Source organism: Schistocerca piceifrons, chromosome 2 (assembly GCF_021461385.2).
Source record: "Schistocerca piceifrons isolate TAMUIC-IGC-003096 chromosome 2, iqSchPice1.1, whole genome shotgun sequence".
Classification (NCBI taxonomy): Eukaryota; Metazoa; Arthropoda; class Insecta; order Orthoptera; family Acrididae; genus Schistocerca; species Schistocerca piceifrons.
In genome coordinates, this window is record NC_060139.1 from 1,092,427,270 (window position 1) to 1,092,441,471 (window position 14,202).

A 14,202-nucleotide genomic window follows, 5' to 3' on the forward strand; every position below is an offset into this window, starting at 1 on the left:
GTTTCAAAAATGACCGGTATATTTGAAACGGCAATAAAAACTAAACGAGCAGCGATAGAAATACACCGTTTGTTGCAATATGCTTGGGACAACAGTACATTTTCAGGCGGACAAACTTTCGAAATTACAGTAGTTACAATTTTCAACAACAGATGGCGCTGCAAGTGATGTGAAAGATATAGAAGACAACGCAGTCTGTGGGTGCGCCATTCTGTACGTCGTCTTTCTGCTGTAAGCGTGTGCTGTTCACAACGTGCAAGTGTGCTGTGGACAACATGGTTTATTCCTTAGAACAGAGGATTTTTCTGGTGTTGGAATTCCACCGCCTAAAACACAGTGTTGTTGCAACAAGACGAAGTTTTCAGCGGAGGTTTAATGTAACCAAATGACCGAAAAGCGATACAATAAAGGATCTGTTTGAAAAATTTCAACGGACTGGGAACGTGACGGATGAACGTGCTGGAAAGGTAGGGCGACCGCGTACGGCAACCACAGAGGGCAACGCGCAACTAGTGCAGCAGGTGATCCAACAGCGGCCTCGGGTTTCCGTTCGCCGTGTTGCAGCTGCGGTCCAAATGACGCCAGCGTCCACGTATCGTCTCATGCGCCAGAGTTTACACCTCTATCCATACAAAATTCAAACGCGGCAACCCCTCAGCGCCGCTACCATTGCTGCACGAGAGACATTCGCTAACGATATAGTGCACAGGATTTATGACGGCGATATGCATGTGGGCAGCATTTGGTTTACTGACGAAGCTTATATTTACCTGGACGGCTTCGTCAATAAACAGAACTGGCGCATATGGGGAACCGAAAAGCCTCATGTTGCAGTCCCATCGTCCCTGCATCCTCAAAAAGTACTGGTCTGGGCCGCCATTTCTTCCAAAGGAATCATTGGCCCATTTTTCAGATCCGAAACGATTACTGCATCACGCTATCTGGACATTCTTCGTGAATTTGTGGCGGTACAAACTGCCTTAGATGACACTGCGAACAGCCGGCCGAAGTGGCCGCGCGGTTCTGGCGCTGCAGTCTGGAACCGCGAGACCGCTACGGTCGCAGGTTCGAATCCTGCCTCGGGCATGGATGAGTGTGATGTCCGTAGGTTAGTTAGGTTTAACTAGTTCTAAGTTCTAGGGGACTAATGACCTCAGCAGTTGAGTCCCATAGTGCTCAGAGCCATTTGAACCATTTTTGAACACTGCGAACACCTCGTGGTTTATGCAAGATGGTGCCCGGCCACATCGCACGGCCGACGTCTTTAATTTCCTGAATGAATATTTCGATGATCGTGTGATTGCTTTGGGCTATCCGAAACATACAGGAGGTGGCGTGGATTGGCCTCCCTATTCGCCAGACATGAACCCCTGTGACTTCTTTCTGTGGGGACACTTGAAAGACCAGGTGTACCGCCAGAATCCAGAAACAATTGAACAGCTGAAGCAGTACATCTCATCTGCATGTGAAGCCATTCCGCCAGACACGTTGTCAAAGGTTTCGGGTAATTTCATTCAGAGACTATGCCATATTATTGCTACGCATGGTGGATATGTGGAAGATATCGTACTATAGAGTTTCCCAGACCGCAGCGCCATCTGTTGTTGACAATTGTAACTACTGTAATTTCGAAAGTTTGTCTGCCTGAAAATGTACTGTTGTCTCAAGCATATTGCAACAAACGGTGTATTTCTATCGCTGCTCGTTTAGTTTGTATTGCCGTTTCAAATATACGGGTCATTTTTGAAACACCCTGTATATATATATATATATATATATATATATATATATATATATATATATATATATATATATATATATTTTCCAGGCGCGACTCATTACTTTACCATCATAAACAATGAAACAGCCAATTAATGTGTAACACAGCGCAGTCATGCTCTCCCAGTTCAATCTCAGACCCCTCGTCCTTCCTTCTATGTGCTCCACTTGGCACCAGAACTGCAGACGTTCCATCTCTCTCATTAATGCTCCGCCATGTTCTCTCGCGTATTTCGTTCCGTGCACCCCGGAACCCCTGTCTTGCTCTGCTAGTTTAATCCCTGCAACACCCTCCCCCTCCAGGTTCACTCTCTGAACTTTGCTCCATTACCTTTACTGTCACAGTTCGACTTTTCGACCCTTGCTTCATCATTTTTGTTCCTGCCTATTGATCTCTGGACAGTTAAAATTAAAAACGTTACAACCGAAACTCGACGTCTGCCCCCTGCCCTGCTATCTTCATTCTTGTACTTCGGTCTGTGTTTCTCATGAATGTACACTGTGTAAATAGGTGACAGTTATAGTCTAGCTTTCGAAGCTCACACTGGCTCCCACTGTCCCATACAGGTATGAAGAGGAGCCCGGCTTGTCTTCAGCTACTCGCTTTCGGCTACTTTTGAATGTCACCATCCCAAGAACACACGAAAGTTCTCGTCTATTAAATTAAGAAATATTTATTGAAATACAGTTTGCAGGTAAAGTCGAACATCCTTGAGTCATACTCTGAGAAGCCGCGCGACTGCTACGGTCGCAGGTTCGAATCCTGCCTCGGGCATGGATGTGTGTGGTGTCCTTAGGTTAGTTAGGTTTAAGTAATTCTAAGTTCTAGGGGACTAATGACCACAGATGTTAAGTCCCATAGTGCTCAGAGCCATTTAAACCATTTTTTTCATACTCTGAGACCTGACATGGTGCAACCTTTGGTAGCTTGGAGACCGACTTACAAGAACGAATATGGTGGAACAGGGTGCAAAGATCAAAGGATGAGAACAAAAGTGACGGACCAGGAGTCAGACTGTGCTATGATAATAAACCTGGCGGAGCAGGAGGTCAGAAAGGTATTAGTTTCTTATTTTGTTGATTTCCGTATTAGATATAGTTACTATGAACACTAGTACGTAAGCTGACGTTGTGAACACATGGTAGCTTTGTTTCATGTTTTAACGTTTTGTGAAAAAAAAGGTTTAAAGCTGTAGGTAGTTCCATACTGAAAAGAATCCATTTTTGTACTTCGTGTGTTTATGAAGCAATGGCAGAAAGAGTGAGTCTCAAAAGCCAGACGACAGCCACTCACTAATTTACACAGAATGAACGATGGTAACGAAGCTGATGTAGCAGAGGTTCAGAGATTGAAATTCTGTTGTAACAATTTTTGGGGCTTCGATATCGAACTACAAGAACCAATGTGATGGAGCATGTGATCAGCGATTATACTACCGTTTGAGAACAAAGGAGACGGAGCTGTGGTCAGATATTGAACAATGAGAACAAACGGGGCGGAGCATTACATTAGAGATCGAAGTAGCAGAATAAGGCAGAATAAGACTGTGACGGTGGGGTGCGTGGAATGAACTTCGAGAACAAAGATGGCGAAGCAGAATTTTTTCACGGCCGTAAAATACTGGGTTGGGATTAAGAGAAAGGAATGAACAGTATTTAAATATATATATATATATATATATATATATATATATATATATATATATATATATATATATACTGTTCATTCCTTTCTCTTAATCCCAACCCAGTATTTTATATATATATATATATATATATATATATATATATATATATATATATATATATGTGTGTGTGTGTGTGTGTGGGCGCGCGCGCTCGCGTGCTTGTGTCCCGCCAACTATCTAGCTGCTCTCTTTGTCGTATCCCTGCCGTGTCCATAGGCAAGTGCGATGTGTTACGTCATCGGCACGGTACTAAGGCTTGTAGAAAGAACCAGGAGCCGCCGTAGCCTGAGCTATTGGGGGTCACTAACACTGATACAGGCCGCAAATGGAGAGAATTACTGACAAAGACTGACGGTCTTGTGCCTTGTAAGGAGCATTTTGAAAGCAACCAAGTTCACTGGGTGCTCACGTGCTACCGCCGTGAGATCCGAGGATAGTGTCTGATGGTACGTGCAACCACGAGTAAGCGACTACAAGCTGGAGGTGCATACCTGGCCTGATCACGGAACAGTGTCAGAGGCCACGCCTTATCACGGAGTGTGGAAGTCAGAGGCAGGATAAGTGGCCATCTATGACAGATCTAGTGATAGTACAGCGCTGGTTACAGATCCCACAGTTCAGCGCACACTGTTGGAGGCGGGGCTCTGCAGCAGACGTATCCCAGTGTTTCCATGCTGACCCAATATCATCGCCAATTATGAGCGTAGTGTGCACAAGACTATTGTAACTGGGCAGTGGAACTTGTCTCCTGGTTCGGTGAATCGAGTTTATTGTTACACCATGTCGATGGTCGCGACCAGTCACAGTGGCCATCGAGGCGAGTGGCTGCTCGAAATACTCAGAGCATCATCGACGTAGGATGGCAGGGGCGGTACCAGGTTATAGGAGAATATTCACCTGCGCCTTCATGAGAGCTGTAATAGTGATTCAAGTCACCATAACAGATGTGGACTGTGTGAACTCCGCAGTGGATTTTCTGCCTCCCTTAGTGCTTGTTGTCTTCCCTGATTGCATTTTCCAGCGCGAAAACTAACATTGATAGGCCAGAATAGTAGTGCAAAGGTATGAGGAGCAGTATAGTGAACTCGTGTTTATATCTTTTCTACCAGATTCGCCTGATGTGAACCCCTATCAGAGGCATTACTCTGTCCCAACATACAACCAGTCCGCATTTTACAGGTACTGCATGACCTGTGCATATACATCTCCTGCCACAAATGTCCGGAAACTGAAGAACTTACCGAATCCATTCCACGAGGAATCGTTACTGTATTGCGTTCCAAACGTGGACTAACAGGCTATTGAACAGGTAGTTGTAACGTTTTGGCTCATCAGTGTGACGTGTCGCGGAAGCCGCCCTGCAACACACCTCTGCCAGGCGTGCTGCAGCAAGCACAGCCTCTGCAATTAGTTGGTTGGTTTGTTTAAAGGCGGGAGAAGGAACCAAACTACGAGGTCATCGGTCTCTTGTTCCTAATAAAACAATGCCGCAAGTGTGAGAAAACGGACTAAACATATAACACAAAACGGAAAGAAAGGAAAAGCCACAAGAACGAAGGGAAGGCAACCAACACTAAAAGAAACAAAAGAGGACAAGGAAACGAAGACGCTAGAAACAGAAGAGAGTAAAACACGGAAGAAGATTACAGCGACTGGCCCACCACGAGAATAAAAAAGGAAAGCCAGCCACTCTGCAACACATTAAGACCTCCACCCTAAAAGCACAAGGGGACAAAGGACCATAGAAGCATAAAACGCACTCTCACGGATAAAACGTAAAACTAAAGCTGCTGGCAAGGAGTGCTGCTCAACATGTCCTCCATGAACGTATGCGAAGCCTACGTGACCATCAGCCATTGAGTAGTCAGTGTAAACCGCTTCAGAGCCCCGGAACACGTCAAGAACCGAGAGGAAGTGACAGCGGAGATGGGCGGGGTTAACGGACTCCTTAGGGGCACGCAAAACGTCCAGGCGAAACTGCGGCCGAGGCGTGCACCATGGAGGGGTACGTGAACGGACCGCAAGCAGAAGTGGTAAAGGGAAGGACTCCAGTTCGGAGAGAAGGGACCGCACGCGAACCGCAATCGTTAGCCTCGCTGTGGGCCGCCGATGTGGGAGATGGATTGCCGCGGGCAGGAAAAGGAGACGGTAATTCGGATGCTCAGGAGAGCTATGCGTAACTGGCGAGCAGTTGCGCACGTCTGATCTGCCGTGGAGGGACACCAGCCTCCACCAGCACGCTGGTCACCGGACTTGTCCTGAAAGGCCCTGTCGCTAATCGAAACCCACAGTTGTGCACAGGGTCGAGTAAATACAAAGCTGAAGGCGCTGCCGAACTATAAACCACACTCCCATAGTCAATTCGGGATTGGAAAAGGACTCTGTAGAGGTGAGGCAGCGCACAGCGATCTGCACCCCAACTGGTCTTGCTCAGGCAACGGAGGGCACTGAGGTGCTGCCAGCACATCTGCTTAAGCTGACGAAGATGAGGGAGCCAAGTCAATCGAGCGTCGAAAACCAGTCTTAGAACTGATATGTCTCCATTACAGTGAATGGCTTGTCATTAAGCTAAAGTGGTGTCCCGTATGAACGGTACGACGCCGACATAAGTGCACGACACACGACTTTGCGGCTGAAAACTGGAAGCCGTGGGCTAGAGCCCATGACTGCGCCTTGTGGATGTCTCCCTGGGTGTGCCGCTCCTCGACAACAGTACTGGAGCACAAGTCGTCTGCATACAGGGAAGGTGGGACGGAGGGCCCGACAGCTGCTGCTAGACCGTTAATGGCCACTAAAAATAGAGAGACACTCAATACAGAGCCCTGTGGGGCTCCATTCTCCTGGATATGGATGGAACTATGGGAGTCACCAACTTGGACACGGAAAGTACGGAGCGACAGAAAATTTTGGATTAAAATCGGAAGTGGTCCACGGAGACCCTGAGCCGTAGTAAAGTTAACTTTGAAAAGCGCGCCGCAGCGCGTAGCGTGAAGCAGTCTCCCTCAGTTTTCTGGCGGTGGCGCCTTTGTCGCAGTTGAAGGCTTCTGTGTCTCCCTCTAGCGGGAAAGAGGAAAAGTGAGCGGTTTTAAGGTGTGGCTGTATGGGCTCTCGTAGAGAGTTGGCAGTCGGGTCATCAAGAAGCGACTTCTCTGCCGGTGCTAGAGGGACACCACGCAGACCGCGGCATCAGCGTAATCGACGCGAGCAGCGGCTCCGTGGTTTGGGGCGTTAACTGCTCGTCGCGAAAGGAATCTTCCTGAGCGTGAGTCCGCGAGGGGCCTAATCTGCAGTTCGGCCGTATGCTGTCGACCGGCGAGGAGGAGGAGGTTCTGAAAATCGGCGCGCCTTCCTGCGTCAATTGAAACGGCTGGCAGCGGGCGGCTCGGCAGAGCATTTGGAGATGCGTTGGTTCAGTTCTGGGAGTCGTAACGCACCAGAAGCTGATTACTGATTGTTAACAGATTTTATGAATTTAATTGAATTCAATTTACTTATTCTAGTTAATTATACCAGCCGTATTTTTGGGGGTATTTCCTGCCATTCATTCTCGTCTGCTCACCCGCGGTAAGGTGGTAATCTTAGAAAGGGTGGTCCGTTTGTCCCCATTTGAGGACGAAAGGAGGGGGTCGAGTCAGAGTAAATCTGTGGTTCGGATTGCTTCATTCCCCTCCCAGCTTACCTACCGGCTCATTCGACTGTTAGCCTCTGCCATGTCTGTGAAAGTCTAAGGCACCAGTGGCAGTACTGTTTAAAATGCAAGGTACTAAGACCTGATCCATTCTCTCGCCTGCCATAACTAGTATTACTAGACTCACGTGTAAAAGGTACTCTAAGAAAGAATAATAATTTCTTTTGCCTCGCGGTAAGAACTAGTCAATTGCATAACGAATTCCTGCTCGTCTGGAAGCTGTAACATACGTAAATTTGTGTTTATGTATATTTGGCTATAATCAAGCAAGGTTGTTAATGTACGCCGGATATTTTATACTGTTTCTATTCATCAAAAATTGTTGTGTGGTTTTTTCCAATTCAGTACCTTTTAAGGCTTTTACTCAACGTGCTTATGTGTTTTATACAGGTAGTTGGTTATTAGTGTGTTTAGTTGCCATGCAAAAGTTTGCCATTTCATTACGGGTAGAAATTGTTGCCTTGAAAGGAGAATGTTGTAAAGGTTCATAAGTCCTACCTGGCGAGCGTGTGTGTTTGCCGTAAGTTAACTGGCAGAAATTTGTAAAATTTGTTTTTATATATTTTGGAAATATTAACGTTATTAACTGTGAGTGTCCCCCCGTGTGCGTGACTCATGCGTTTTGGTTTTTCTATTTTGAGAACGTTTGTAAACAGGATTGTCTTAATATGTTGCAGACAAGTTAGATTCCGCGCCATTTAATGAATTCACCTGTAATTTAGCTAAGCTTGAAATATTATACAGCGTCGCGTTGTATACGTTAAATTACTTGATTGTTCTCGCCTTTTACTGGCGTGAAATTTTTTATAAGAATGTAATAATTTAAAAGTCCTTTCCTATCATAAATTGTGACTTATTTGTTAAATGATTGTTGTTTTTTTTTTAAAAAAAAATATCGTAAAGTCTTCCACCAGATTTGAATAAAAATTGTCACTGAAAATTGTAATTTCACCAGTTATTCCTTGCCACATACTTCCACTTTACATTTTGTGCATTGATTGAGATTAATAAACTTTGGTGAACCAGCAGTAATTTTACGGTTCAGACCCCACTCATACAATGTGGCAAGGATATGATGTCGCCAAGTAGTGTCGTTTGCCGTACGTAAAAAAAAAAAAAAACGGCAATCAGGTGTTTCCGTCTGGTAATGGCTGTCCGAATGGCAGACTCGATGGACACCAGATTATCAGTGGTAGAGCGACCCTGGCGGAAGCCGCCCTGTCATGGAGCCAACAAGCCACGTGACTCCAGGACCCAACCCAACCGCCGACACACGGTACGTTCCAGCAGCTTACAAAGAACGTTGGTGGGGCTGATGGGCCGATAGCTATCCACATCAAGCGGGTTTTTAAAGGGTTTGAGCACAGGAATCTTGGTACTCTCCCGGCACTGCGATGGAAAGACGCCATTGCACCAGAGCCGGTTGGAGATGACGAGAAGATGTCGCTTGTAGTCAGATGATAGATGAGATTTTCACTCTGCATCGGAGTGTGCGCTGTTATGAAACTTCCTGCCGGATTAAAACTGTGTGCTGGACCGAAACTTGAACTCGGGACCTGTGCCTTTCGCGGGCAAGTTCGAGTCTCAGTCTGACACACAGTTTTAATCCGCCAGGAAGTTTCAGATGAGAGATGTTGCATCATCTGGCTGTGGATGCGATCACGCCCAGGAACTGTGTCGGGACAATGTGCAAGGGCACTGAGCAGCTCCCATGCTGTAAATGGGGCGTTATAGGATTCACTGCAGCGTGTAGTGAATGGGAGGACGTTCCCTTCCAGCCGCCGTTTGAGTGTGCGAAAGGCTGGGTGGTGATTCTCCGACGCATAGTCTCGAGCAAAGTGCTCAGAAAAGTGCTCGGCAATAGCGTTTGCGTCGGTACATAACTCGCCATTTATGGCAACACCGGAACAACTGTTGGGGCCTGGTACTCGAAAAGACGTTTGATCTTTGCCCAGATTTGGGAAGGGACGTGTGGCACCCAATGGTGGAGCCGTATTTCTCCCAACACTCCTTCTTCCGTTGTTTGATCAGGTAGCGAACACGGGCACGAAGCCGTTTAAAGCCTATCGGGTGCTCCAGGGAAGGGTGCCGCTTATGCCGCTGTAAAGCTCGCCGACGCTCCTTAATTGCTTCAGCGACTTCCGGCGACAAGCAAGGGCTGCCTTACGCCTCGGGCACCCTAAAGAGCGACGGATCGCGTTTTCTGCCGCAGAAACGATTGTGCTAGTCACCTGCTCAACCATCACATCGATGTTACCGTGTGGGGGGAGAGTCAGCGGTGACAGCAGAGGTGAAAGTTCCCCAGTCCGCCTCGTTCAATGCCCATCTCAGCAGGCGTCCGTGCGCCTGACGCTGTGGCAGTGACAGGGAGATGGGGAAGTGCTCACTACCACACAGGTCGTCATGTGCTCTCCAGTGGACAGATGGGAGAAGTCCGAGCCACACTGAAATGTGTGGCGGCCCCAGTATTTATGAGGCAGAGGTCGAACTGCGACAGTAAAGTTTCGACATCTCTGCCTCGGCCAGTAAACATGGTACCATTCCACAAGGTGTTATGGAAATTAAAATCTCCCAGAAGTAGGAAAGGTTTAGGGACTTGATCTATCAGTGCAGCTAATACATTCAGGGGTACTGCACCATCAGGAGGGAGATATACATTGCAGACAGTTATTTCCTGCGTCGTCCTTATTCTGACAGCAACAGCTTCAGGGTGGGGGGTTGAAGGGGCACATGTTCACTACAGACCGAGTTTAGGACATAAACGCAAACTCCACCTGACACTCGATTATAGTCACTACGGTTCCTGTAATATCCCTTATAGCCGCGGAGGGCAGGGTTCTGCATTGCTTGGAACCAGGTTTCCTGGAGGGCAATGTAGATATCAGGTATAAAGCTTAACAGTTGCCGTAGCTCAGCCAGGCGGTGGAAAAAACCGCTGCAGTTCGACTGGAGGATGACATCGTGAGACTGGGAAGGCATGGAACATTCACTGAGGCAGTTTAAGCCTCAGAGTCACCTGCTGGCACCGATTTATTGCCTGAGTAATCTATATCCATTGTGTCTGAGGGTCTGGCGGGATCTAGGTCCTCAGCGGACGCGAAAATCTCCACCGCCATCCTCAGCCACAGAGCTTGTAGGTAGCGGTGGTGTGGGTGCCACAGCAATTTCCTTGGTCTTAGGGGGGTTTTCTTTTTGGATTTCTCTCGCTGCTCCTTGGGTTTCCCTGGCTGGGAGGACTTTACTGGCTCAGTCTCCGGAACTGAGGATGAGTGTGAAGGCCTACGACTAGCTGCTTTTGGGCTCTTCAGCCACTTGCTGGTGTCGTCTTTCCCACTAGAAGAAACCTGGGATGGGAATGACCCAAGAGACCCCTTCCTAGCGAAAGAAGCCGAAGAAGACTTATGCTTCTCCAGCTTGGAAGTGGGTATGGACGTCCATGATGGTTGGGGTATGTTGCTCCCGAAGTAGGTGGTGCAGGAGCAACAGGGAGAGAAATGCCCCCCCACCATCAAGGGGGGCGGGCAGCTATAGTCTTCTGAGAGGTGACCAGGATTGCCGGAGGTGATGGTGCCAAAACTGTTATAGCGGCGGCGTAAGACGATGTCATACGCACAGGATGCAGGCGTTCAAATCAATCGGTCCAGGGTCTTGCACTCCATGATTTTCCTTTCTTTCTGGAGAATCCTGCAGTCTGGAGAGCAAGGCGAATGGTGCTCTCAACAAGATGGGAGGCGGGGCACATGCAGTATTGGGATGTGATAGGCGTCCGCAATCTCGGCATGTGGCGCGGGAAGACATAGTTGAACATCAAGCACTTAAAGCACTGCATCGGGGGAGGGATATAGGGCTTTTCAACACACCGGTGGACCATCAGCTTGACCTTCTCGGGCAATGTATCACCCTGAATGGCCAAGATGAAGGCACCTGTGGCAATCTGATTATCCTTCGGACCCTTGTGGACACGCCAGACGAAATGTACACCCCGCCACTCTAAATTGGCGAGCAGCTCATCGTCGGACCAGAAAAGGTCTCTGTGAAATATGATAACCTGGACCATATTTAAGCACTTATGGGGCATGATGATTACAGAAACATCCCCCAGCTTGTCACAAGGGAGTAACTCCCGTGAGTGGACAGAGGATGCTGTTTTGATCAAGACTGACCCAGATCTCATTTTGGACAAGCCCTCCCACCTGCACGAATTTGTCCTCTAAATGCTCAACAAAAAACTGAGGCTTCATCGTCATGAAAGATTCCCCATAAGCTCTCGAACATACATAGTACTGGGGCGAATAAGATCCGCTGCCATCCTTAGCCTGAAGTTCCTCCCATGGTGTGGCCAGGGAGGGGAACGATTTGGGGTCATACTTCTGTGCGTTGAGTTGAGCTCGTGAACGTTTAGAGATTGCTGGTGTTTCACCACTAGCAAGAGATGATGCACTACGCTTCATCGCGTGTCATCCGCCCTGATGCCACCCACTCCGACCAGGGGCTCTCCCCACGGGCGCCATCCAGCCGCAGCGAAGGCCACGCTCCTCCTGGATCGGGGATGGCGTGGTTCTAAATACTTGTATGGCGGAGGTATACTTGCATTCGACTGGCCGTACATGACACGATAGATGCAGTAAAATGTCTGCAGCAGGATCGACCTCACGACTGCGCACACCACCTGTGTCACGTTTGCTGTACGCGGAGGCCATCTGTGCCCGAGCTGCATATTTATTGGCTCGTTGTATTGTGCAGTCGCTCAATTGCAGAGACCCCTCTGCGGGTCATGGGGTTAGAATAGGCCCGAAGTATTCCTGCCTGTCGTGCGAGGCGACTAAAAGGAGTTTCACACGTTTCAGCCTTTATGTGATGATCCCCTGTAGGGTTTGACCGCCATTCTTCAAAATTTTCCCGAAGAGCGAGCCGATTTGGGAAGGGCGCCTTACAAGGTGCATCGTGTCCATCGTGCATTGAGATCTTTAGCCCACTTTCTCGTCGTCGCATTGGAGTCCCGCCCATTCTCCATCTCTTGGGCAAGGACGCCTTCCTGGGTGCGTTTTCCAACATGCACTATGCAGTGTTGATTTCTGCGTCGATGATGACATAGACTTCTTTGTTCCTGATATCCAGCACGGTAGCAACTCCGTTAGAGTGGGGGCGCCATGTACCCTGTTGGTTGTTGCCCCCTGACCACACAGGGATCGCTCTGCTGATGCCTGCGCAGTTAGCTCCCCGCGTATGCCAAGCGGTAGATGCCCATCCCCCTGGGGCATCGGGAATCCCGTTAATGGTATAGCATGGTTAAACTACAGGCAACACGGACCGTGTACCTCCTTCCCGGTGGAATGATTGGAACTGATCTGCTGTCGGACCCTCTCCAATAGGCTCTGCTCATGCATGGTTGTTTATGTCTTTGGGTGGGTGTAGTGACCCCTCTAAACAGTCACAGGAACTGTGTCTGTGGTACAATATCCACAGTCAACGTCCATCTTCAGGAGTTCTGTGAACTGGCGTAATGCAAAACTATTTTGATGTGTGTATAATAAATAAGAAACTACGACATGACGACGCACCACAGTACATACTCCTCTTAATGTGTAAGAATAAAGGTAGTTCGCAAACCAGTATTGAATTTCTCATTCACTGTTCCAGTTGCAAACGGTATTCAGAGAAACGACTTTCTCTAAGTCTCCACTTGAGCTCAGAGTTGCAAAATGTGACATGTAGAAAGATTCAAGCACATTGCTTCTACGTAAATATTACTGAGAAATACTGTGAATTAAGACAACTCCAGCAGAAAAGGAACGAAATGAGGAATGGCAAACCTTAGCAACAGACAGTTGCAAGTTAGAGTAAGGGAAGTTACGACTACGTTGACTGTATTTTGCAGTCAGTCTTATGTATGTTACGGAGAGTATTCGACAAATAATATACTAGAAGAGCGGCGATAAACCGTACAAACTCGATCTAGTCTGATATTAGCGCCTAGTCTTAACAAGATACGACTGTGGGACTAAATAGATTAATTTTCCTTTAAACTTCCTCCAATCTCTTTGAATTTTAGCCATAAATCGCACTGTGATTCACTACATCTTTGTTGAGTAGTCTTCCACTGCAGCTGGTGTTTCACCACTAGCAAGAGATGATGCACTACGCTTCATCGCGTGTCATCCGCCCTGATGCCACCCACTCCGACCAGGGGCTCTCCCCACGGGCGCCATCCAGCCGCAGCGAAGGCCACGCTCCTCCTGGAGCTACCTATCATGCCCCGTGACGAAACACGGTGCTCGTCTTTGTATCTTCTTCTACGTCATCTAGTAATCCTAGCTCAAAGGCAAACAAAACGGAACCTCAACTGACCTAACGGTACGCCTGAAATATTCGTCCGGGATTTTGTAAGCTACCTCTTTCGTGAGTGAACTAAGTTTTCCTAAGGAGGTTTCCATCAACAGAACAGGCTCTGCTAACGGTATACTACGCCTTCCACATCAGTGGCAACGGGTTCTACACAACGCTGGTGACTTCTTTGAAGAACAGTAAAAGATGCAAACATGTAACTCTTTTGTATCGGTTGTAGTTGCCACTATTTAAGTTCCAACCGTAGTAGATCTATCTTTAGCTAACTGATTAGTCCATTACACCACTGTTTTTGTTTGTAACAGATCTGGAGATGGCAGTAACAGTGAAGAGTAAAAGTTTGGGTGATCGAGGCGGACCTTTAAAATGAGATGCTACAATATGATCACGGACTCATTTTCAGACTTCATGCCTTCAGTTGATACAATACTAAACTGACGAATCCTTGATGTCTCAGGATGTGTCCTCTCAGCCGATCCTTTTAATAGTCAAGTTGTGTAATAAATTACTTTGTCCCGAATTCAATTCAGTACCTCCTGATTGTCCGATCTACCCATCTAATCTGCAAGCTTCTTCTACATCACCACATTTCTAAAACTTGTATTCCCCTCTTGTATAAACTGCTCATCGTCAACGTTTCACTTTCATACAAAACTACACTCCAGAAGAATAACTTCAGAAAATACTTTGTAGCATTTTTCT

At 47.5% G+C, this 14,202-nt stretch overlaps 1 protein-coding gene across 1 annotated transcript in view; it reads left to right on the top strand.

Annotated features, from left to right (window-relative positions):
* LOC124776151 (sterile alpha motif domain-containing protein 1-like) overlaps positions 1–14,202 on the top strand; it is an 82,559-nt gene that overhangs the window by 16,663 nt on the left and 51,694 nt on the right. Inside the window, exon 3 of the mRNA XM_047250988.1 lies at positions 2,707–2,828. Coding sequence (XP_047106944.1) covers positions 2,707–2,828 — 122 coding nt within the window. The remainder of the gene's footprint in view (positions 1–2,706; positions 2,829–14,202) is intronic.